Consider the following 24,672-nt stretch of genomic DNA (forward strand, 5'->3'; position numbering starts at 1 on the left):
CACAGTACTGTCTTTTACCGGTGGAGGTTATGATACCGTTCAGGACCTTAGCATGGCTGAGGTGCACCCGTTACCAGCTCGGAAACCGGATTACATAGCGGAGACGTTACAGTGGGATTCTAAATGGTCGGTGATCTGTTTGTTAACTTGGCTTTTGAAGACTTTAGAAAGGCAGGGCAGGATGGATATAGGTTTGTAACAGTTTGGGTCTTGAGTGTCTCCCCCTTTGAAGAGGGGGATGGCCGCTTTCCAATCTTTAGGAGTCTCGGATGATAAAAAGAGGTTGAACAGCTTTCCAATCTTTAGGGATCTCGGGTGAAACGAAAGAGATGTTGAACAGACTGGTAATAGGGGTTGCAAAAATGGCGGCGGATAATTTTAGGAAGAGAGGGTCCAGATTGTCTAGCCCGGCTGATTTGTAGGGGTCCAGATTTTGCAGTTCTCTCAGAACATCAGCTGTCTGGATTTGGGTGAAGGAGAAGGGGGGGGCTTGGGCCAGTTGCTGCGGGGGGTTGCAGAGCTGTTGGCAGAGTTTGAGGATGCCAGGTGGAAAGCATTGTCAGCCGTAGAGAGATGCTTATTGAAATTCTCATTTATCTTGGATTTATCGGTGGTGACAGTGTTTCCTAGCCTCAGTGCAGTGGGCAGCCGGGTTGAAGGTGCTCTTGTTCTCCATGGACTTAAGTGTCCCAAACATTTTTGGAATTAGTGCTGCAGGAAACAAATTTCTGTTAGGAAAGCAAAGGCTAGCTTTTTCAAACTGACTGGATATATTGGTTCCTGATTTCCCTGAAAAGTTGCATAGGGGGGCCATGCGTTCATGGACGAAGCAATTCCAGTATCAAGCGGTCAAGATGCTCTCGATGGTGCAACGGTATTTGCAGAGGCCCTAGGGCGGCATGCCAAATTCCTTCAGCCGCTTTAGGAAGTAGAGATGCTGTTGCGCCTTTTTGTCGAGTGGTGGTAGTGTTGGTCCATGACAGGTCCTGGTGGACGCTGAGGAACTTAACTTGTGACTCTTTCTACTGCAGTCATGTTGATGTGGATCGGGGCATGTTCCCTCCTCTACTTCCTGAAGTCCACAATCAACTCTTTCTTGTTTGTTGACGAGAGGTTGTTGTCATGACAGCACGATGCCAGTTCACTTATCTCCTCCCTATAGACTCATTCGATGTTGCTGGTTATCAGCCTACAACCGTGGTGTCGTCATCAAACTTGATGTTGGTTACATGCAATGCCACGCGGTCGTGGGTGAACAGGAAGTACTGCAGAGGACTGAGGACAAACCCCTGTGGGGCCCTTGTGTTAAGAGTCAGTGTGGAGGAGGTGGTGTTGCCAATCCTCACAGCCTGTGGTCTGCCTGTCAGGAAGTCCAGGATCCAGTTGCTGAGGGTGGTGTCCAGACTCCGGGCTCTGAGCTTGGTGTCGAGCTTGGAGGGAACAATAGTGTTGAATGCTGAACTGTAGTCGATGACCAGCATTCGCACATAGTTGTTCCTCTTGACCAGATGTTTTGCGGTCGTGTGAATAGCAGTGGAGACTACAGCCTGGGACAGGGACAGGTTGAAGATGTCCGAGAAGACGCTGGTCAGCACACACACTGATGACGTGGCCAGGGATGCCATCTGGCCTGGCTGCTTTGTGAGTATTCCTCACGTCCGCCTCAGCAAGCGAGAGCAGCGAGTGCCTTCCTGTATTGCTCAGTATTGTCTTGCTCGTCTGCAAGGTAGGCTTTGGTTTGCACCACACAGCTGAATTTGCCTTTGTAGTCTGTGAGAGCCTGTAGTCCATTCCACATGTGACAAGACTGAGTTGTCAAACATAAATTCAAGTTTGAGTCTGTGTTGTCTTTTTGTGCCCCTAATGGATTTGCAAAGCTCGTACCTGCTTGCCTTGTACTCACCACCTAGTCATCGGGGTTTGTTCTGCTGACATTGAATTCTACAATACAGGCGCTCAGCATTGTACGGGTATGTCCGGATTGTTATTGTGGGTACAACATCAAAACATTTCCTAATAAAGACTGACTATGTATATTCCTCAATGTTGATGGATTGAGTCCTGGGTGGATTAATCTTTGAACATATTCCAATCGGTATTCTCAAAACAATCCTGCAGCATTGAGTCTGCCTCTGTCCAGCGCCACACTATTCTCTGTGCAGGTGGCTCCCTCTTGAGTTGCTGTTTGTAGTCGCAGTAGGAACAGAGACGTGATCTGATTGGCCGAAGTGGGGATGGGATGGCTATGTACGTGTCACAGATGTTGTGTATACATTGTCAAGCACACTCGATCCTGTTGTGGGGCTGGATAAATGTTGGGGATATTTTGGGAAAATGTGTTTTAGATGGACTTGGTTGAAGTCACGTGTGACATTAAGGACTGTTCCCAGGTAAGAGGATTCTGGCTGTCTAATGATCTTGTACAGTTCGCTGAGTGACGCGTTTGCTTGTGGTGGTTTGTACACATCTGTGATAATAACACACTTGAATTCCCTCTGCATATAGTGGGGTCGGCATTTTAGCATCAAACTCCAGGTCAAGTGAACAGGAGCTCCTGATGTTTTGACCTTCGGTACACCGTAGTTGTTTGAGGAAACATGCCCCTCTGCGATTGAAGCCTTGCTCTGAGTTCACAGTGTATTTTCCAGCAATTGGACATTAGCCACCAGGATACTAAGAAGAGGAGGCTGTGTAGCCCGTCTCTTGGATTCCCCATTTCCTTCCTCTTCATCGCCCTTGCCCTAGATCATCTCGGCCAGGAGCAACAGGCAAGCCTGCTGTGCGGGGAACAATAGAGTGAAAGTAGTATTCTGGTTCTGGGAGACAGAGATAAGTGTGTAGTTTCCGATAAATGATCCAGAAGTTTTTTTTGATCATAGGAAATGATTGCATGAACATTCTGAGCAAACAAAGTAATTAACGCAAAATTAGCCATAGAAAAAAGTTGAGCAGGGACTGATAAGACGCGTGCCGCGCCTTTTTAAGCGTCACTGTCATAAATTAGGTACTGTGGGTATCATAAGTATTCACTCCCCCTTGGATTTCTTCACATTTTGTGACAAAGTCGGATAAAAAAATAAAATTAAAATAAAAAAAATCTCGATCTACACAAAATACTCTGTCAATGTGGAAGGTTCTTTTTTATTTAAAGATTAGTTGGAAACACCTTTTGGCAACAAGAGTCTTCTTTGGTAAGTCTCTAAGAGCCTTTATTATTTTCAATATAATTTTTCAAGCTCTGTCAAGGTGTTGATGGTCATTGCTAGACAGCTATTTTCAAGTCTTGCCATAGATTTTCAAGCGGATTTAAGTCAAAACTGTAACTTGGCCACTCAGGAACATTCACTTTTCTTGGTAAGCAACTCCAATGTAGATTTGGCTTTGTGTTGTAGGTTATTATCCTGCTGAAAGGTGAATTTCTTCTCCCAGTGTCTAGTGTAAAGTAGACTGAAGCAGGTTTTCCTCTAGGAGTTTGCCTGTGCTTAGCTCCATATCGTTTATTTTATCCTGGAAAAAAACCTCCCCAGTCTTTGAGGATTTCAAGCATAGCCATGCCATGATGCAGTCGCCACCATGCTTGAAAATAAGCAGGCAGTTAGTCAGTGTTGTTTTGGATTTGCCTGAAACATAAGGCTTTCCATTTAGGACAAAGTGTATTCCTTTGTCGTGTGTTTGTTGTTGCAGTATTACTTTAGTGACTTGTTGCATACAGGATGCATGTTTTGGATCAAAATAATTCTGTATGTTTGTATTCTTTTCACTCTGTCATTTAGGTCATTATTGTAGAGTCACTACATTGTTATTGATCTATCCTCAGTTTTTTCCCATCACAACCATTCAATTCTGTAGCCATTTTAAAATCACCAATGGCCTCATGGTGACATCCCTGACAGTTTCCTTCATGTCCTGCAGCTCAGTCCAGAAGGACGACTGTGTCTTTGTGTCTGGATGGTTTAATACCTCATCCACAGCAAAATTATTAACTTGACTATGCCTAAAGAGATATTCAATGTCTGTTATTGTTACCCATCTACCAATCACTGCCCTGTGTGGCTTTCAAAAAGTTCCCAGGTCTTTGTAGTTGAGTCTGTGCTTGAAATGTAATACTTGACTGATATTGTACAGATATTACAGATATTGTGTGTATGGGGGACAGAGGACGTGGTAGTGAATTAAATCACGTCAACCCATATTATTTCAGTCCATTTAATTTATGTAATTTGTTAACCCATATTTTAATCCTGAACTAATTTAAGGGGTGAATAGTTATGCAACAACTAAATTTTAGTTATACATTTTTTTAATAAAGTTTTAGAATTTGGTCTTCACTTTGACATTGGAGTATTTTGTGTAGCCCAATGACGACAACTCACAATTAAATCTATTTCAGTCCCACTTTTGTAATGCAACAAAATGTGTAAAAATCCAAGGTGAGTGAATACTTATAATACCCACTGTATGTACGCATGTAAAACCGCTTTTAGTTTTCACCCTGTAAGTTTTTTACTGTGGTGTCGGATGGAATAACTCAGTAATGTGTCTGCATCTGGGCACTTCTGCGAGAGAGGGAATGAAGAAGAGGAGACACACACAGGAGAGTGGGAGAATCGGATGGATTTCATTACTGGTTTGCTCAAGTATATTGAAGAGACAGGATATGGGACTCTCCTCTGTGGCTGGAAGAGGGAGGTGATGGTTAGTGTGAGGGGGGCAGGAGAGGTTTGATGGAAATTTGCCTTCAATCGCCTTAATCCATAATGAGGGCCTTAATGTGAATTTGATGTAATCAGTGTCGAGTTCATTCGGTTGCACATAGATGGTGTTTGTCTTTCTGTTACACACTGACCTTGAAGCATGGGGCGAACGGAGAACAACCAATTCCATATACGACATGTTATATTATCCAGTCAGAATGGCCAGGTGGTTATTGTAAAAGAGAATGTTCTCTGTGAACTGAATGTATGCTTACGTTTAACTCACCTGGATTGATTAAGCGGTGTTGCTACTGCTCTGAAAATATATTTGAGATTGGGAGAAACGTGTTGAAAAAACACCACTACCAATAACCTTCTATGCGAGAGTAGTTCTTGAGGCTATTTATCTATTGACAGTAAAATAATAAGGTCTCGAGGGATTAGTATGGCCATGACACAGGGCTCTACAGTGCTACCATTTTGGTCGCATATGCTCATAAATTTCCCTGTGGAAATCTAATTAGCATAATGAAAAACTCCCCATAAAATCCATCAGTTTAAGCTAGAGGTATCTGTTTTTTTGCATTGGATGCGTCTCTGCACCGTATCTGCCGATGTCGCACTTCCGCATCTGCGGTGAAAGAGCTAGAGGTGTTTGTCAGACCATGCGACATCCTGAAAATCAGTCTTACAAAATCGTCTAGTGTTTCTTCTATGGAAAGATGAGACAATCAAGAACATAATGGTATTCTCCATTTTGCTCTACAACGCCCACAAGTGTCTTGGGAATCGTCTGAAGTTGGTATCGTCGATCTGCCAACTTCTGTCTGTTGTGTCCGAAAAGCTTGGGCTACGCACGAATAGACTCTCACAAACACGCTGGTTGTTTTGCTCTAGGATGCCATTTTCATGACTCGTCTGAAGGTCCCCGGGAACCAGTTGAAAAATGTATGAAGGTATACTGTACATTCAGAAAGTATTCAGACCCTTACGCTTTATCCACATTCTGTTACGTTACAGCCTTATTCTAAAAGGGGTCTGAATACCTTCCGAATGCACTGTAGCTTAGTAGCTTCGACTGTTTAGGGCAAAAAATAAGGGGTTAAATGCATGTAAAAAATATATATATATATTATATACAGTGGCAAGAAAAAGAATGTGAATCCTTTGGAAATGCCTGGATTTCTGCATAAATTGTTCATAACATTTGACCTGATCTTCATCTAGGTCACAAAAATAGACAAACAGTTTTCTTAAACTACACACAAACATATGTTTTTTATGTCTTTATTGAACACACTGTGTAAACATTCAGTGCAAGGTGGATAAAGTATGTGAATCCTTGGATTTAATAACTGGTTGACCCTCCTTTGGCAGTAATAACCTCAACCAAACATTTTCTGTAGTTGCAGATCAGACCTGCACAACCGTCAGGTGGAATTTTAGACCATTCCTCTTTACAAAACTTTTTCAGTTCAGCAATATTTTTGGGATGTCTGGTGTGAACTGCTCTCTTGAGGTCATGCATCTCAATCGGGTTGAGGGTCAGGACTCTGGTGTGCAAAAGAGCTGAAAAGAGCTGAAAATTAAATTAAATAAAAACCGTATGGGGATGAGGTAGGTAAATTGGGTGGGCTATATACCGATGGACTATGTACAACTACAGCGATCGGTTAGCTGCTCAGATAGCAGATGTTTAAAGTTGGTGAGGGAGATAAGTCTCCAACTTCAGAGATTTTTGCAATTTGTTCCAGTCGCAGGCAGCAGAGAACTGGAAGGAAAGGCGGCCAAATGAGGTTTTGGCTTTAGGGATGATCAGTGGGATACACCTGCTGGAGCGCGTGCTACGGGTGGGTGTTGCTATCGTGACCAGTGAACTGAGATAAGGCGGAGCTTTACCTAGCATACTTGTAAAGCCAGTGAGCCAGTGGGTCTGGCGACGAACATGTAGCAAGGGCCAGCCGACTAGAGCATACAGGTCGCAGTGGTGGGTGGTATTAGATGCTTTAGTAACAAAACGGATGGCACTGTGATAAACTGCATCCAGTTTGCTGAGTAGAGTATTGGAAGCTATTTTGTAGATGACATCGCCGAAGTCGACGATCGGTAGGATAGTCAGTTTTACGGCGTGAGTGAAGGAGGCTTTGTTGCGAAATAGAAAGCCGACTCTAGATTTGATTTTGGATTGGAGATGTTTGATATGAGTCTGGAAGGAGAGTTTGCAGTCTAGCCAGACACCTAGGTACTTATAGATGTCCACATATTCTAGGTCGGAACCATCCAGGGTGGTGATGCTAGTCGGGCGTGCGGGTGCAGGCAGCGAACGGTTGAAAAGCATGCATTTGGTTTTACTAGCGTTTAAGAGCAGTTGGAGGCCACGGAAGGAGTGTTGTATGGTATTGAAGCTCGTTTGGAGGTTAGATAGCACAGTGTCCAAGGAAGGGCCAGAAGTATACAGAATGGTGTCGTCTGCGTAGAGGTGGATCAGGGAATCGCCCGCAGCAAGAGCAATATTATTAATAAATACAGAGAAAAGAGTCGGCCCGAGAATTGTACCCTGTGGTACCCCCATAGACTGCCAGAGGACCGGACAACATGCCCTTGATTTGACACACTGAACTTTGTCTGCAAAGTAGTTGGTGAACCAGGCAAGGTAGTCATCCGAGAAACCGAGGCTATTGAGTCTGCCGATAAGAATATGGTGATTGACAGAGTCGAAAGCCTTGGCCAGGTCGATGAAGACTGCTGCACAGTACTGTCTTTTATCGATGGCGGTTATGATATCGTTTAGTACCTTGAGCGTGACCGGCTCAGAAACCGGATTGCACAGCGGAGAAGGTACGGTGGTTTCGAGATGGTCAGTGATCTGTTTGTTGACTTGGCTTTCGAAGACCTTAGATAGGCAGGGCAGGATGGATATAGGTCTGTAACAGTTTGGGTCCAGGGTGTCTCCCCCTTTGAAGAGGGGGATTACCGCGGCAGCTTTCCAAACCTTGGGGATCTCAGATGATACGAAGGAGAGGTTGAACAGGCTGGTAATAGGGGTTGCGACAATGGCGGCGGACAGTTTCAGAAATAGAGTCCAGATTGTCAAGCCCAGCTGATTTTTCCCCCGGCGGAGCTGTTGGCCAAGGTTGGAGTAGCCAGGAGGAAAGCATGGCTAGCCATTGAGAAATGCTTGTTGAAGTTTTCGATTATCACGGATTCATCGGTGGTGACCGTGTTACCTAGCCTCAGTGCAGTGGGCAGCTGGGAGGAGGTGCTCTTGTTCTCCATGGACTTTACAGTATCCCAGAACTTTTTTGGAGTTAGAGTTACAGGATGCAAATTTCTGCTTGAAAAAGCTGGCCTTTGCTTTCCTGACTGACTGCATGTATTGGTTCCTGACTTTCCTGGACAGTTGCATATCGCGGGGACTTATCGATGCTATTGCAGTCCGCCACAGGATGTTTTTGTGCTGGTCGAGGGCAGTCAGGTATGGAGTGAACCAAGGGCTATATCTGTTCTTAGTTCTGCATTTTTTGAACAGAGCATGCTTGTCTAAGATGGTGAGGAAGTTACTTTTAAAGAATGACCAGGCATCCTCAACTGACGGGATGAGGTCAATATCCTTCCAGGATACCCGGGCCAGGTCGATTAGAAAGGCCTGCTTGCAGAAGTGTTTTAGGGAGCGTTTGACAGTGATGAGGGGTGGTCGTTTGATCACGGACCCGTAGCGGATACAGGCAATGAGGCAGTGATCGCTGAGAACCTGATTGAAGACAGCAGAGGTATATTTGGAGGGCAAGTTGGTCAGGATAATGTCAATTAGGGTGCCCATGTTTACGGATTTAGGGTTGTACCTGGTGGGTTCCTTGATGATTTGTGTGAGATTGAGGGAATCTAGCTTAGATTGTAGGACTGCTGGGGTGTTAAGCATATCCCAGTTTAGGTCACCTAACAGAACAAACTCTGAAGCTAGATGGGGGGGGCGATCAATTCACAGATGGTGTCCAGGGCACAGCTGGGAGCTGAGAGGGGTCGGTAAGCAGGCGGCAACAGTGAGAGACTTATTTCTGGAGAGATTAATTTTTAAAATTAGAACTGTTTGGGCATAGACCTGGATAGTAAGACAAAACTTTGCAGGCTATCTCTGCAGCAGATTGCAACTCCTCCCCCTTTGGCAGTTCTATCTTGACGGAAAATGTTATAGTTAGGTATGGAAAACTCAGAATTGTTGGTGGCCTTCCTAAGCCAGGATTCAGACACGGCAAGGACATCAGGGTTGGCAGAGTGTGCTAAATCAGTGAGTAAAACAAACTTAGGGAGGAAGCTTCTGATGTTGACATGCATGAAACCAAGGTTTTTTCAATCAGAGGTCAACAAATGAGGGTGCCTGGGGACATGCAGGGCCTGGGTTTACCTCCACATCACCCGAGGAACAGAGGAGGAGTAGGATGAGGGTGCGGCTAAAGGCTATCAAAACTGGTCGCCTAGAGCGTTGGGGACAAGGAATAAAAGGAGCAGATTTATGGGCGTGGTAGAATATATTCAGGGCATAATGTGCAGACGGGTATGGTGGGGTGCGGGTACAGCGGAGGTAAGCCCAGGCACTGAGTGATAAGAGGTTGTATCTCTGGACATGCTGGTTGTAATGGGTGAGGTCACCGCATGTGTTGGAGGTGGGACAAAGGAGGTATCAGAGGTGTGAAGAGTGGAACTAGGGGCTCCATTGTAAACTAAAACAATGATAACTAACCTGAACAACAGTATACAAGGCATATTGATATTTGAGAGAGACATACAGCAAGGCATAAAGTAATCGCAGGTCTTGAAAGCTTACTAAAACAACAACAGCTAGTCAGCTAACACAACAACAGCAGGTAAAATGGCGATGGCTAGGCAGTGAGGGTCGGATTAACTACACACAGAGCCTGAGTTCGCGGCTGGGGCCGACAGATAAAAAAATAAATAAACAGAATGGAGTGCCGTGATTAATGGACAGTCCAGCAGGCATCAGCTTGTAGCCAAGTTATCCTAGTGTCCAGGGGCAGCAGTAGATGGAACAGGGAAGCCGCCACTACGCTAGCACGCGGGCGACACGGCGTTTGAAGTTAGTAGCCCGAGGATGGTAGGGGGGGTCTGCTCAGACTGAGGCTGGTTGAAGGCACAGCGGATGGAGTATTCGTCGGCAGACCAGTCGTGGTGGTCGACAGAGAATCCAAGCCAGATGGCGAAAGATGTATTGTAGAATTTAGTTTGCTAGCAGGGAGATGTGCCTGGCTCACGGCTAACTGGTGCTAGCTTCGTGGCATTAGCCAAGGTCCAGAGTTTACAGCAAGGATCCGGTGGAGTATTGGGCTCTAGCCGTGTATGAGTGGGGTTCGGGTGAACAGCTGAGTAGGCCGGGAGGTGGGCCTCAGGGATAGCTTCGGTACTGGGTGCAAGCTAGCTGTGAAGATCAGAAGTAGTGGTCCAGGGATTAAGGCAGGAATCCGGCGTTGTTGTTGAGAGAGTTCGATACTGGTAGACTGGCGTGTATCCAGGCTAAAAACAGGGCTGGCTGTGCAGAAGGTAAAAGCCGCTAGCAGTGGCTAACAATGACTAAACAGCTTGTAGCTAATTAACTGGTTAGCTTCTGGAGGTTCTTGAATGTATTATACAATTAAAAATAATAGCGATTCCGTATCACATTGGGTGAGGCAGGTTACTGGAAGGTATAATAAAATTAAAAATCGAAAAGAGATTGAAAATAAATATGGGTCCAGTGAGTGGTTGGGGTGGCTGTGGACACGGCGATTCAGACAGTTAGCAGGCATGTGCTAACAAGCTAACAGTTAGTAGGCCGGGGCTAAACAAGCTAGCAGTTAGCAGACCGGGGCTAAACAAGCTAGCAGTTAGTAGACCGGGGCAGGCTAGCAGTTAGCAGGCCAGGTTAGCAAGCAAGCAGATAGCAGGGGCTAGAAAGTTAGCCTTTGGGGGACATCGCGATGGGGTTAAGTCTGTTTTTGCCTCTTCATGTGGTGATGTCGATAGACCGGTCGTGGAATTAGTAGGGTTCCAAGTAGCTCTAGGTAGCTAGCAGGCCTAGCTGGTTAGCATAATGGGCCTTTTGGAGTCCTCGGGCAGATTATGTCGGTATTCCAGTCGTAGGGGATCTGCGGGGTTCCATGCCCCGTGCCGGCTGTAGAAGGGGTCCAGATATTGTAGCCCAGGAGTATGCTTCGGTGGTAGCACAGGAGCTCTGGCCGGGCTAGCTTCAAGCAAAGTGGATGAAAACGCTAGCCAGGAGAAGTCATCCGGGGTTGCGGTTAGCTAGTTGTGAAGATCCAGATGAAAATGTTAAGTTTGCGGTGGGAATCCGGGGATAAAAAGAATAGGTCCGTTATGCTCTGGTTAGTCACGTTGTTCGAACTGGCAAGAGCTATTCGAGCTGAAGATTAGCTGATGACCGCTCGCAATGGTTTGCTGACTGATAGCTGGTAGTTAGCTGGCTAGCTTCAGTTGAGGGATTCCAGATCCGAAGTAAATATAGATACTTTAGGGGAAAAAAGCAGATCCACGCTACATTGGGTGAGGCGTGTTGCAGGAGAGTATTTAGATGTTGAGGTTTAGCAAAATATTTTAAAAGATATGCAAAGAAAATAGGTTAAACGATATATACAAGGGACACGACAGGACAAAGACATCTGACTGCTACGCCATCTTGGCTCTTTTCTGGGCCACTCCAGAAGGTATATTTTCTTCTGTTGTAAATCAACAACAGAATGGCTTCTTCTGTGTTTTGGGTCGTTGTCCTGTTGAGCTTCAATTTGCAGGCAGATAGCCTAACATTATTTTGCAAAATGTATTGATAACTTGGGAATTCATTTTTCTGTCTGTGATGGCAAGCTGTCCAGGCCCTGAGGCAGCAAAGCAGCCCCAAACCATGATGCTACCTCCACCATACTTTACAGTTGGGATGAGGTTTTGATGTTGGTGTGCTGTGCCTTTTTTCTTTTCCACACAGTGTGTTCCTTCCAAACAACTCAACTGTAGTTTCATCTGTCCACAGAATATTTTGCCAGTAGCGCTATGGAATATCCAGGTGCACTTTTGCAAACTTCAGAAGTGCAGCAATGTTTTTTTTTGGACAGCAGTGGCTTCTTCCGTGGTGTCCTCCCATGAACACCATTCTTGTTTAGTGTTGATGTAGACTCGTCAACAGAGATGTTAGCATGTTCCTGAGATTTCTATAAGTCTTTAGCTGACACTCTAGGATTCTTCTTAACCTCATTGAGCATTCTGTGCTGTGTTTTTGCAGTCGTCTTTGCAGGATGGCCACTCCTAGGGAGAGTAGCAACAGTGCTGAACTTTCTCCATTTATAGACCATTTATCTTACCGTGGACTGATGAACATCAAGGCTTTTAGAGATCCTTTTGTAACCCTTTCCAGCTTTATGCAAATATACAATTCATAATCTTAGGTCTTCTGAGATCTTTTGTTCCGAGGCATGGTTCACATCAGGCAATGGTTCTTGTGAATAGCAAACTCAAATTTTGTGAGTGCAGCTCTAACCAACATCTCCAATCTCGTCTCATTGATGATTAGACTCCAATTAGCTTTTGTCATTAGACTATCATTAGACTAGGGGTTCACATACTTTTTCCAACCTACACTGTGAATCTTTAAATTATGTATTCAATATAGACAAGAAACATATCAGATAAAATTGATGACCAATGATGACCAATTTATGCAGAAATCCAGGTAATTCCAAAAACCTTTACTTTTTCTTGCCACTGTGTATGTGGATATAGATATATCTATAGATATCTACATATCTATTTCCTGATCTTTTTTTATCACTCAGATATAGGACACACACTTAAGAACAAACTTCCTTTAGATTTTTTCAGGAGACTATCTGTTGGTCCATTTTGTGAATCTGTTATTTAATGTGTTTCTATGGCCTAATAGCAGTAAAGCCTAAATAAATGTTTCATCAAAAAAAAGATTTATTTTATTTTGATACTTCAAGGGTTATTAAAATTCAATATCAAATAGCAAAATGAGCCATTGTAGAACCCCCTCCCCCGGCTTAGACTGTAATGGATTAATACCTAGAATATTTTTCAGTGTACTCCTACATTTCTGTAATATGCTCCTACATTTTTTAACTTAGGAGCACATGTGCTCCTTGTAAAAACAAATCAGCATCGGAGCCCTTTGACATGTTTGTTGAAGCAGCTGTCCATGTCTGTTATGCCTATAGACCTTTTCTTTATATTCATGTGGGGAAGCATGCTTTTGTAAGCACTCACTGCAGCAGTCGAAGGTCTTCTTTGGCCATTTCTTTATGCACACCGTTCCTCATTAACCACTCTCCAGGCGCATGTTAATCTCTCCTTGTCCACAAAGCACCTGAAAAAAATCTGTTTTCATATGTGTGTTTGTCCTTTTGCGTGGATGGATGTGTCCTCCAGGGCTCCTGGAGTCCTTACTAAAGCGATGGAGTGTGAATATGTGTGTCCGCGTGCATGTTCTGTGTGTGTTGTAACTCGTCTCTCTCCCTGTAGAGCACCTTAAGGCGTCTCTGGAGGAGTACATGGTGCGGATGCCCAAGGTGAGGATCTTGCGCACCAAGAAGAGAGAGGGGCTCATCAGGACACGTCTGCTGGGGGCGGCAGCCGCCAAGGGAGAGGTCATCACTTTCCTCGACTCGCACTGTGAAGCCAACGTCAACTGGCTGCCCCCGCTGCTTGGTGAGTCATTCTGTTAGAACACACTGAGCTTTGCTATGGAGTTGCTTTCTGGTCATTCTGTGGTAGATGAATATACTAGAATATAATTACTGATCTGTACAATGTGCCCATTACCTTGTCCAAAGGGGGGACATTTCACGGTAACCCTGATGTCTGTTTGACTTTGGCCGTGTACCTCTTTCTCTCTCGCTCTCTCAGACCGTATCGCCACAAACAGGAAGTCCATTGTCTGTCCGATGATCGACGTGATCGACCATGACAACTTTGGTTACGAGACACAGGCCGGTGACGCCATGCGAGGAGCGTTTGACTGGGAGATGTACTACAAACGCATCCCCATCCCCTCTGAGCTGTCAAAAGAGGACTCTAGCGAACCCTTCGAGTGAGTATTACTAGACCAGACAACACACCAGGACATGGGGGCAAATCAGCACATGGGGGGGATAAAAGTCAAGTCCTTGCTGGTGTGAAGGACTCCATGGCTACTGGCCTGTTAGACAATATGCTCCCCTCTTTCATTGCAAGATGAGGCTTCCCTGGGGTCCACGCTTCTGTGAGCGCTCCCTTGGAGGTCAATAGACAGAAATTGGGAATATCAACTAAATTGTGACTCTGAATATTCATGGTCGATTAAATGGGATTCTAATTCTTACAGTGATACAGGATAGCATGATGAAAATCTGAGGGATGGAGGGAGGGGTGGAATAGGAACGACATGGCACCAGTGAGGGAGTAACGTCGGACGAGCAGACCTATTTTGATAAGTGCTTTACATAAAACATCACTGTCTCCACGGTTACCTTCCTTCCTTATCTGTGCGGTGCAGCCTGCAGGTTCACGGTTGTTGACTGCCAAAGACTTCTACCTTTTTGAATGCTCAAAAACAGAACCATTTGCCCTTGGATGATTCAAAAAAACTGAACTTGGCTGTTATCGTTCTAGCTACTTCAGGATTTTTCCTAATGCTTGGGAAGCCCCGGAATGCTCTGAGCTTCCAGCCTCCCACTTTCTGCCCTGTTTCCTTGATTGATCATCCTAACGGAGGACCCAGATGTGTGCCTGCCTGTCTTCCTCCCTGTCCGGCTCTCTCACATGAGTCAGTGAAATGTCAAACTTTTCTCCCCCCTCCAATATCAATCCAGTGAGGGTTCATCTCTGCCTCCAATTTAGAGATTGAGGGGACCACTGGTATCCATGACAGCCCATGGCGTTCATGCGGGAAGTGTGTGTGTTGCCAGGACCTGTTCTGTTGGGAGGGCCTGTAATGTGAGATGGAGACAGTAGTGTGTCTCATTTGGACACCTTGTTGCCTGTTTAATTGGCTCCCTCTGACAGCCCTTCCATTCAGGGACACCTCTCCAGTGTGTCCCCTCAAATCCTGTCTGCCTTTACGGGCCGTCGATAAACACTACATTCATCATTACCTGTCTGCAACTCTGACTTATTAGAACCCGTCAGATGAGTTTGAATGTCCAGAGAGTGACGGAGGTGCAAATGACTACCCTTTTCGCCCCAAATGGATACACACATAATTAATACTTAGCCAAATGTGTATCTCTGACACACGCACACACATTTTGACCTGACTATGTACACTGAGTGTACAAAACATTAAGAACACCTTCCTAATACTGAGCAGCACCCCCTTTTGCACTCAGAACAGCCTCTATCCGTCGGGGCATGGACAGTAGCCCGTCTGTTGCTCTTTGTGTCAGCCTCCTTTGTCCTCTCATCAATTACCCATTTTCGACCACTGGCCTGCCGTTAACTGGATGTCCTTTGGGTGGTGGACAATTCTTGACACACATGGGGAAACTGTTGAGCGTGAAAAACTCGGCAACATTGCAGTTCTTGACACACTCAAACCATTGCGCCTGGCACCTACTACCATACCCCGTTCAAAGGCACTTAAACCTTTTGTCTTTCCCATTCACTCTCTGAATGGCACACATACATAATCCATGTCTCAATTGTAACCAACCGCCTCGATTCAGTCTTATGTATCAAAATTTGAAATGGTGTTTTTTTATGTTGGATGGAAGCAGACAGAGCTACAAAATGGTATATCATGCACGGCATTTAAGGAACAATGGGAAAGTAATTCTGCTTTGAAAGTTCATAAACTTGTAACCTCACTTTTAAAAAAACGGCGTTTTTAATGTTTTGGTACCAACTGGAGAGCTCTTTGTCTACATCTATTCAGCATCGTTCACACCCTCTTATTAAGCTTTAGCCCAACCCATCTCTTTAAGGGTTGATCTGAACTTTCTGACCTCACAACGGCAATCAAGCACCCAAGCTAACATTGACTAGCTTGCTAGCTACTTCCAGACACAAATGAGCGAACTCCCCACTCTGACCATTTTACTCACCCTAGCAGAGCTGGTTAGGCAGTTTTCATGTTATCCGGAGCGTTGGTGGCTGTAACTGTGCCGCTGGCAACCATTTAATTATACTTTTTTGCCGACGTTTACTGACACCGGCCATATTCAACGAGTATTGAGCGTTCGTAAATTCTTCAGTTATTCTGCGCTCTCGCACACTCAGACGAGAGTGCTTTGAAATCGGAGTAGATGGCCAGACTGTATTTACAAATGCACACGAAATGGTTACTTGCATAGTGGAGTCTTTTTGTTAAGACATGTAGCCCACTAGCTAAACAATGAACCATAATCCCAACTCATGAAGTTACTACCCTGCATGAATCGGCAGGTAGTTAATCAACCAGCTTCAATGTTAGCTAGCTAACATTAGACTATAACTAGCCAAGCAAATGTCTGAGAAAAAAATAAGCTCATACACGTAACTTTAGCTAGCGAGCCAGCCAGCTAACTTTAGCTCGCTAGCTAACAGTACACTTTAACTTGAAATGAAAATGACTTTGTCAAAATTATAAATGTGTCATATTTGAAAATGTAGCTAGCTAGACTATCTTACCTGTATACATCATGGTTGAACGCTTCTCTCTGTCACGGATGCCATGGTTGCCCAGTTTGAAGAATGTAATCCGGAGACCGGTGTTTTCTCCTTACCTATCATACTCTCATTCCACTGATTTCAAAACTCTGTCCTCCAGAAGGTGGAGACCAACACTTATGCAGTTCTACTAAACAACATATTTTTGAAAAAGCCCCGTTAGACAGGATTACCTACACATACTAACCAGCTCAAATAAACAGAAGCATGCTAATATATGGCAGACCAATCCGAACTCATCTCTCGGCATGTCCAGCCCACTCATTATCTCAGCCAATCATTGGTAGCAGGAAGGTTGCTGTTTTTTCTTCTGTGGCTAAACCAACTAGGCTCGTAATTTTGATAATTTTATTCGGATTTACAGATGGCATACAAGTTTGTTATTAAGGCACATGAATTACATTACGTTCAAGTGGCGATCGTGTGAAGTAGTGACCTTCGACATACGCCTAGTTTCCTGAAACGGGTCACAATTGTCTCCAGGCTTAAAAATCCTTCTTTAACCTGTCTCCTCCCCTTCATCTACACTGATTTGAAGTGGATTGCGACATCAATAAGGGATCATAGCTTTCACCAGAATTCACCTGGTCAGTCTGTTTTGTACACTCTGTTTACATCCTTGGGGTTCACAGCAAGACTTAGGCCCTGATTTTCATTCAAAGCCACTTGAGGGAAGCGATCCTACAGTGGAGCTGAAGTGTCATTGTTTCCCGTTATGCATTGAGTATGACACATATTATGCCAGTCAGGTTCAGCCGTGGTTGATGGTTTAATTGTTTCTGTGTTGTTCAGAGAACCCCCTGGGAAAAGCTGAGCCTGGTGCACATAACTCTCAAATTGAGTCTAGTTGCGTTATAAAGCCTTCGTCTGGCATAGTCTATAAAGACGACTGTAAACCGCGGGCCTGCCATTGCCGCCACCTTTCCTCACTGATTTACACTTATAATTTGTATATCTTCCCGACCTTTTGGCTGGTCTGAAACCAATGATTTGATTTAAAGGACAGTGTCATCATGTTGGGGTATGAGTGTGACCGGTATTGGCATTTTATACTCCCCCCCCTCTTGTCCTTGAGGTCTCCTGTGATGGCTGGTGGACTCTTCGCCGTGGACAGAAAGTGGTTCTGGGAGTTGGGAGGATATGACACAGGACTGGAGATCTGGGGAGGAGAGCAGTACGAGATCTCTTTCAAGGTAAAACGCCACAATGACACTGGACATTAAGACGGTTTTGTTGTTTTTGGGAAGATTACCTTATTGGCTTACAGCTGGGTTCTTTTATTTTTTTGTCCTGGAGATGCACAGGGTGTGCAGGCTTTTGTTCCAACCCTAGTACAACTGTAACACTTCATAATAAGTTGGTCCCGTGTGGCTCAGTTGGTAAAGCATGCCCTTGCAAGTCCAGGGTTGTAGGTTTGAGTCTCACCGGGGACAAGTACAAAAATGTATGCACTCACTTCTGTAAGTTGCTCTGGATAAGAGTGTCTGCCAAATGGCAAATGGGTAAGATGCCTAGTTGAGTCAGGTAGGTCAGTGCTGGGCTGGAACAAATGCTTGCACATCCCGTAGTTCTCCAGGACCAGGGTTGAAGTACACCAAATCTCACCACCAACAAGCTGAAGCCCCCGCTGCCTAGTTTTATCAGAAGCCCATTAACTAACGAGCTCTAAGGCAATGGTGGAAGTTGGTATTTAGATTTCACCTCATGGTCCAAATCTGCTCTGCTTTGCCGAGAGCTCCTACATCCATTATACTCAGAAACCATATTAGATTATGCTTTAGAGTTCTGCCTCACTATGAATTATTCCATAGGATAGCCATTTATTATGTGGACTCGTACACATGTAAAGCACTAGCCCCTCCATTGTCTCCAATCCCCAGCCCTCCTCTTCCCCTTTGGAGCTAAAGTGTTTTGGAAAGCTCATCAAAATAATTCAATTGTGGTTTTAAAGCAAGGCTCTTGTAGACTCACTTATATTCAGCTCAGTGGTACTGCCAGTCTAAGTAAAGTCTGCCGAAAGTCAGTGGCACTCCTCTGCTTGGTCAAAATACTGCATTAAAACATGAAACCCTGGGTAAAGTTTGGAGAGGGTGCAGCTCAACCCATCCTCTCATCCTTCCTCTCGTCAAATGAAAGGTTGATTTGCCGTCTAGTCTCTTGACAGATCTCAAGCCTGGTCTGGGAATAGGACGGAGACCAAAATGTTAAAAGCGGCCCAGAATTCACTCAGATCATTCTGTAGCCTTTTACCAATGTAATGCTGTGACTCCACTGTTGGAATGCAGAGAGAAACTGATATAAAAGGATAATAATATCATGGCAGAGACGAGAATATTCTCTTTGTTGCTGTCAGATGATACTTTGGTAATATAGCCAATGAAAAGACATGCACTTGTCCTGGCCGACTTGCACTGATTTTGCTGATAAACACTTTGTTGGGGGAAAATGTACTTGCTACGATTATGATATGTTGTCTCACCTAGCTATCTTAAGGCGAATGCATTAGAGTATCTGCTAATGTATTATCTTAATGTAAATGTAACCACAAACATTAAAAAACTCTAAATAGCACTTTACATTTGCCAAAAACCCACCCCTCAGTTGACAAATGCATATGTTAGGCCCCACTGTGGGCAGAGAGAAAAAGGTTATGGAGTGCTGCTTTGGTAACTGTCATTGGCTGTAGTGTGTTATAGGTTCTTTATTGTAGACTGCCCACCCTGCTCCGTACCACAGTGGTTTTAGAGGTTGTCAAGGGAGGGAGGGATTAGCAGCGCTGCACACTAATCCACAGAATGCACTCTGCATTAACTTTTGATCCCACTTTCTCATTAAATATATATGTTTTTAGAGAAGACATAACATGCCAAGTGGAGTGTGGTGGTCAGGGAGGGCACAGGGGTCAAAGGTCAGGCAAAGTGACCCTGCCTTGGATGCTGAAGTGATAGGAGTTGGATGAAGTTACCCCTAACTTCTGTTGTAGTGTCAGATATGTTGTATTCCCCGAATGCAGGGATCATCAACTAGATTCAGCCGATGGTCAGAGGGCCGAAACATAATTACAAATCATTTGTAGACTGCAAATTGACCTCAAGAAGCCCAAACAGATTAACATTTGACTAAAACATAATCACTTCAAACCTTGCTTACTATACGAACACATATACCCTAAAACTTAAATTAACGCAGTCTCAAAAAGCCTCCTGTCCTTTTTTAATAGCTGGGCAGTGGCACACATTTCAGCAAATAAGTGCCCGATTCAAATAGACGCCGTGTCTAAAATGAAATGTTGACGAGGTTACCATGCATTGTTAACAAGGGTTAATGTTTGATTTGTTACATGAAATTATTCAGTAATGACTCAAGAACATTATGGCAATCATCTGTTTTTATCGGCGGGAAGAAACTGCTAGCCATTGGCTGCTAACATCTTAGAACTGCTAGCTTAACTGGCAAGCACAAAAACAGTTAGCTTTGTGAGTACAGACCAGACTATGTGAGAGGTGCGGAGTGTGCCCAATTTGACTGGAGTGCGGATTGAGTTTCCAAAAGTCTGGAGCGTAGGCCTTCTCGCCCGCTCTAACTTCGCTCCAGTACCGGTAGCACTCACTTCACGGTTTATTTCTATTTATTTGGTCACGGTTTATTTATTAGGGGGTAGATCAGCTTTAATATTGCAGATTGTGGCTTCTATCAATGTAATTGTCTGCATCATTTCCAAACCCCCATATAGTTTTTGTGTACACATTTTTTTATTTTTTTAAATAAAAAAACACACCTACTTATTCAAGGGTTTTTCTACATTGCAGAATAATAGTGAAGACATCAACACTATGAAATAACACATATGGAATCATGTAGTAACCAAAGGAAAGTGTTCAACAAATCAAAATCTATTTTATATTTGAGATTCTTCAATGTAGCCATACGTTGCCTTGATGACAGCTTTGCACATTGTGTGTGTGTGCGTGCCTCCTTCCATGCCTCTACAGCCTGGCAACACAAGTTGTTGAAGCATATTTCATGCTCGGTTGGCCTCCGAGAACGCCAAGGCTTGCCAGCCCCAGCCGCTATTAAACATTCATAAGGCAGAAGCCCATCTATCAATGGATCTTATGCTGCGTTTATAACCAAGTGGGAATTACCAGTTGTAAATACCAGTTGGATGTGTTCACATGCTTTGAACTTGTTGAGAAACTAGAAGTACAGTAATCATGCTTATAAACAAATGAGTGTTAAAAAACAACATTTTTAATAGATTGCTTTCAATAAATGTTTTGTTACATTTAACTGCTGAAAATGCTATTATCAAGGCCATGTCCTTAGTAGGTGACGTTAGGGGTCAACATGTAGGAAAATCTGAGTAATTACCAGTTGGAGGGGCGTTCAAGTGGATTTTTCCCAGTCGTACACTACTAGTCAAAAGTTTTAGAATACCTACTCATTCAAGGGTTTTTCTTTATTTTTACCATTTTCTACATTGTAGAATAATAGTGAAGACATCAAAACTATGAAATAACACCATATGGATCATGTAGTAACCAAAAAAGTGTGGAACAAATCTAAATATATTTGAGATTCTTCAAATAGCCACCCTTTGTCTTGACAGCTTTGCATGCTCTTGGCATACTCTCAACCAACTTCACCTGGAATGCTTTTCCAACGACATTGAATGAGTTCCCACATGCTGAGCAATTGTTGGCTACTTTTCCTTCACTCTGCCATCCGGCCAAATAGGGCCATCTTCTGTATCCCCCGCCCTTCCATGTCACAACACAACTGATTTTCTCAAATGCATTAATTAAGAAGGAAAGAAATTCTACAAATGACCTTTTAAGAAGGCACACCTGTTAATTGAATCGCATTCCAGGTGACTACCTCCTGAAACTGTGACATTTCAGTCCTGAGTTCGTCATCATGCAGTCTTATAGTTCTACTGTACATATTTCTACACATTTTCAGACTTGTCAGGTTTTACTTCAGTCTTAGCCAGGACTGCTCTAAATATGTCATAATTGATGTGTTGGTCCAAAGAACCCCAGGAGGCATTTGTAATAGTCTCACTCTCTCGTCAGTATTGTGATGATATCACTGTATAGCTAATCGTACCTCCTGCCTGCCTCCCTCCCTCCCTGCTACCTTTATCTATCATCCCTCCCTCTGGAGCCACTCTCTCTTTTCTCCCTCCCTGCTTGCCTAGTACCTGTTAGCCTCTCATGTCCTCACACTGTTCACAGCTACACACCAAGGGCAGACACAGGAGACACACAAACTAACACAGCAGTGATGCCATGATCCCCACACAGCTGTCTGTGTTAAGCCTCTCTCTCTCTTTCTACCCTCTCCTCACTCGCTTGCTATCTCTTTCTCTTCCCCCTCAGGTGTGGATGTGTGGTGGGCGTATGGAGGACATCCCATGCTCCAGGGTGGGTCACATCTACAGGAAGTATGTTCCCTACAAGGTCCCCGGCGGGGTCAGCCTGGCCAGAGTGAGTGTTGGATTGGTTCCTAGACCCACCTTTTCCTCTCGCTTCTCCTCTTCATAAGGAATCTACAAAGATAAAAATGCCACAGAATGTGGAACATATGTTGCAGAATTTGTTGTCTAAAGCGTCTAGTGAAGAGTGCATTCATCTCTGCTGAGTTTCTCTGCAATAGTTGGACACCTTTATATTGCAGCCACAAACCCACCCACTCTCGTCATACCCATCAGAAATGCTGTGGAGTGTTTGAAGTGAATGTTGATTGTGTTCCACAGTCAGGCCCGCAAGTGGGAATGAACGAGTGAGAAACTCCTCTTTTCTTTCTGGTGGTGAATTGATTTAACCTCATGCACCTGCCTCGCCTGGCGCTGTGTTTTAACAACGTAAGCGTTCAGAAAAAAGACACTTAACAAATGCCTTTGTTTTTGTTTTTTTTCTGCTTTTCTTCCAAGGTTTCTTTGTCCTTGTGATACGGCCCCCTATTGGTTTTGTCCCCAAATTACACAAAGCTAGATAACTGACCTTGATGAGGAATACGCTGTAAAGACACTTTAACCTTTCTGGCACAGGCGTTCCGCTAGCGACCCACCTTGACAACATCCGGTGAAATTGCAGTGCGCAAAATTCAAATTACAGAAATATTTAACATTCATGAAAATACAAGTGTCATACTTCAAAATAAAACTTACCTTCTTGTTAATCCAGCCGCTCTGTCAGATTTCAAAAAGGCTTTACGGCGAAAGCACACCATGCGGTTATCTGAGGACAGCGCCCCGCATAACATTTTCCAACCAGGCAGGTGCACCACGAAAGTCAGAAATAGCAATATAATAAATGCCTTACCTTTGAAGATCCTATGTTGACACTCCAAAAGGTCCCGGATACATCACAAATGGTCCTTTTGTTCGATAAAGTCCTTCTTTATATCTCCAAAAACTCCGGTTTCACTCCTTCAAAATGTTTACAAAATGAATCCCAAATGTTACCAATAAACTTCTCCAAGTCAAACAACGTTTATAATCAAACCTCAGGTACCCTAATACGTAAATAAACAATAACATTTAAGACTGAGAATCGTTATTGTCTTTAACGGAGATAAACAACAAAGAATGCGCTCTCATACACGTGCATGAAAACACTACAGCCAAAATGGGAGCCACTTAGAAAAACTACAAATTCTAATTCATTTTTTTTTAAACAAGTCTGACACTCTTTCTAAAGTCTGTTGACATCTAGTGGAAGCCCTAGGAACTGCAATCTGGGAGGATTTTGACTGGATTGGAAATTCAGCCATTGGAAACAGTGGTAGGCTGAATTTGGTTTTTTTGATGGTTTGTCCTCTGGGTTTGCCTGCCATATCAGTTCTGTTATACTGACAGACATTATTTTAACAGTTTTAGAAACTTTAGTGTTTTCTATCCAAATCAACCAATTCTATGCATATCCTAGCTTCTGGGCCTGAGTAACAGGCAGTTACTTTGGGCACGCTTTTCATCCGTTCGTCAAAATACTGCCCCCTACCTTCTATGCTTTTGTTTTTCTTGTGGTCACGTAGTGTATGTCGACACCTGCTCGTTGAATGTCTCATTAAAAAAAACATAGGCATTAATATGGAGTTGGTCCTATTACTATTACTCTTCTGGGAAGGCTTTTCACTAGACGTTGGAACATTGCTGCTGAGACTTGCTTCCATTCAGCCACAATAGCATTCGTGAAGTTGGACACGGATTGCTGGCCTGCGGCGCCGCTTCTTTCTTTTTTTTGCTCCCCCAAAACTTGCCTGCAGCTGCCTCTCCTAGACACCGCCATCCGCACCACCCCACAGTAGTTGGGACAATAAACCCAAAATGATCGACACCTATCACTTATCTCACACATTTTTCTGATAATGTTCAGTGGCCTATACTAGAGAAATGTGAAGTTTGAAATGAAATAAGTTTGCTAATATTGGTGATTTGTTAATGGGACAATTGATAGCTACAACCATCAAACTCGTAGTATTAGTTTAAAGGATCATTTTAAACTGTGGTGCACATTAATGCTAGAAACTTATCATTCTATTTATCTCATCAATTCAGGCAATTTATCGCAATATGTATTTTCTTCCATATCGCCCCACTCTACCCCACAGGCACATCCCCTAAATCCTCCTCAACCTGTCTTTGACTAAAATAAATTAGGTATTATACTGAACAATAGTATAAAACGGAACATGTAAAGTGTTGGTCCCATGTTATAAAATAAAAGATCCCAGAAATGTTTCCTAGGTACAAAAAGCTTTATTCTCTAAAATGTTGTGTTTGTGAGCATTTCTCCTTTGCCATGGTAATCCATCCACCTGACAGGTGTGGCATACCAAGAACCTGAATTAACAGCATGGGAACAATAGAAGGCCTCTCTAAAATGGTCAGTTTTATCACACAACACAATGCAACAGATGTCTCACGTTTTGTAGGAGCGTGCAATTGGAATGCAGACCAGAGCTGTTGCCAGAGAATTGAATATAAATTTCTCTACCATAAGCCTCCAACGTCGTTTTAGAGAATTTGGCAATACTTCCACACAGCCTCACAATGGCAAACCATGTGTAACCACGCCAGCCCAGGACCTCCACATCTGGCTTCTTCACCTGCTGGATCGTCTGAGACCAGCCACCCTAACAGCTGATGAAACTGAGGAGTATTTCTGTCTGTAATAAAGCCCTTTTGTGGGGAACAACTCATTCTGATTGGTTGGCCTATGCCCACCCATGGCTGCACCCCTGTGCAGTCATGTGAAATCCATAGAATTGAATG

General features: G+C 43.9%; 1 protein-coding gene across 1 annotated transcript in view; it reads left to right on the forward strand.

Annotated features, from left to right (window-relative positions):
* The window catches only part of LOC115105515 (polypeptide N-acetylgalactosaminyltransferase 10-like), a 124,676-nt gene that overhangs the window by 93,706 nt on the left and 6,298 nt on the right, over positions 1–24,672 (forward strand). The window contains exons 5-8 of the mRNA XM_029627642.2: positions 13,233–13,418; positions 13,617–13,800; positions 17,470–17,587; positions 21,776–21,883. Of these exons, the coding sequence (XP_029483502.1) occupies positions 13,233–13,418; positions 13,617–13,800; positions 17,470–17,587; positions 21,776–21,883 (596 nt within the window). The remainder of the gene's footprint in view (positions 1–13,232; positions 13,419–13,616; positions 13,801–17,469; positions 17,588–21,775; positions 21,884–24,672) is intronic.

Source organism: Oncorhynchus nerka, linkage group LG22 (genome assembly GCF_034236695.1).
Source record: "Oncorhynchus nerka isolate Pitt River linkage group LG22, Oner_Uvic_2.0, whole genome shotgun sequence".
Classification (NCBI taxonomy): domain Eukaryota; kingdom Metazoa; phylum Chordata; class Actinopteri; order Salmoniformes; family Salmonidae; genus Oncorhynchus; species Oncorhynchus nerka.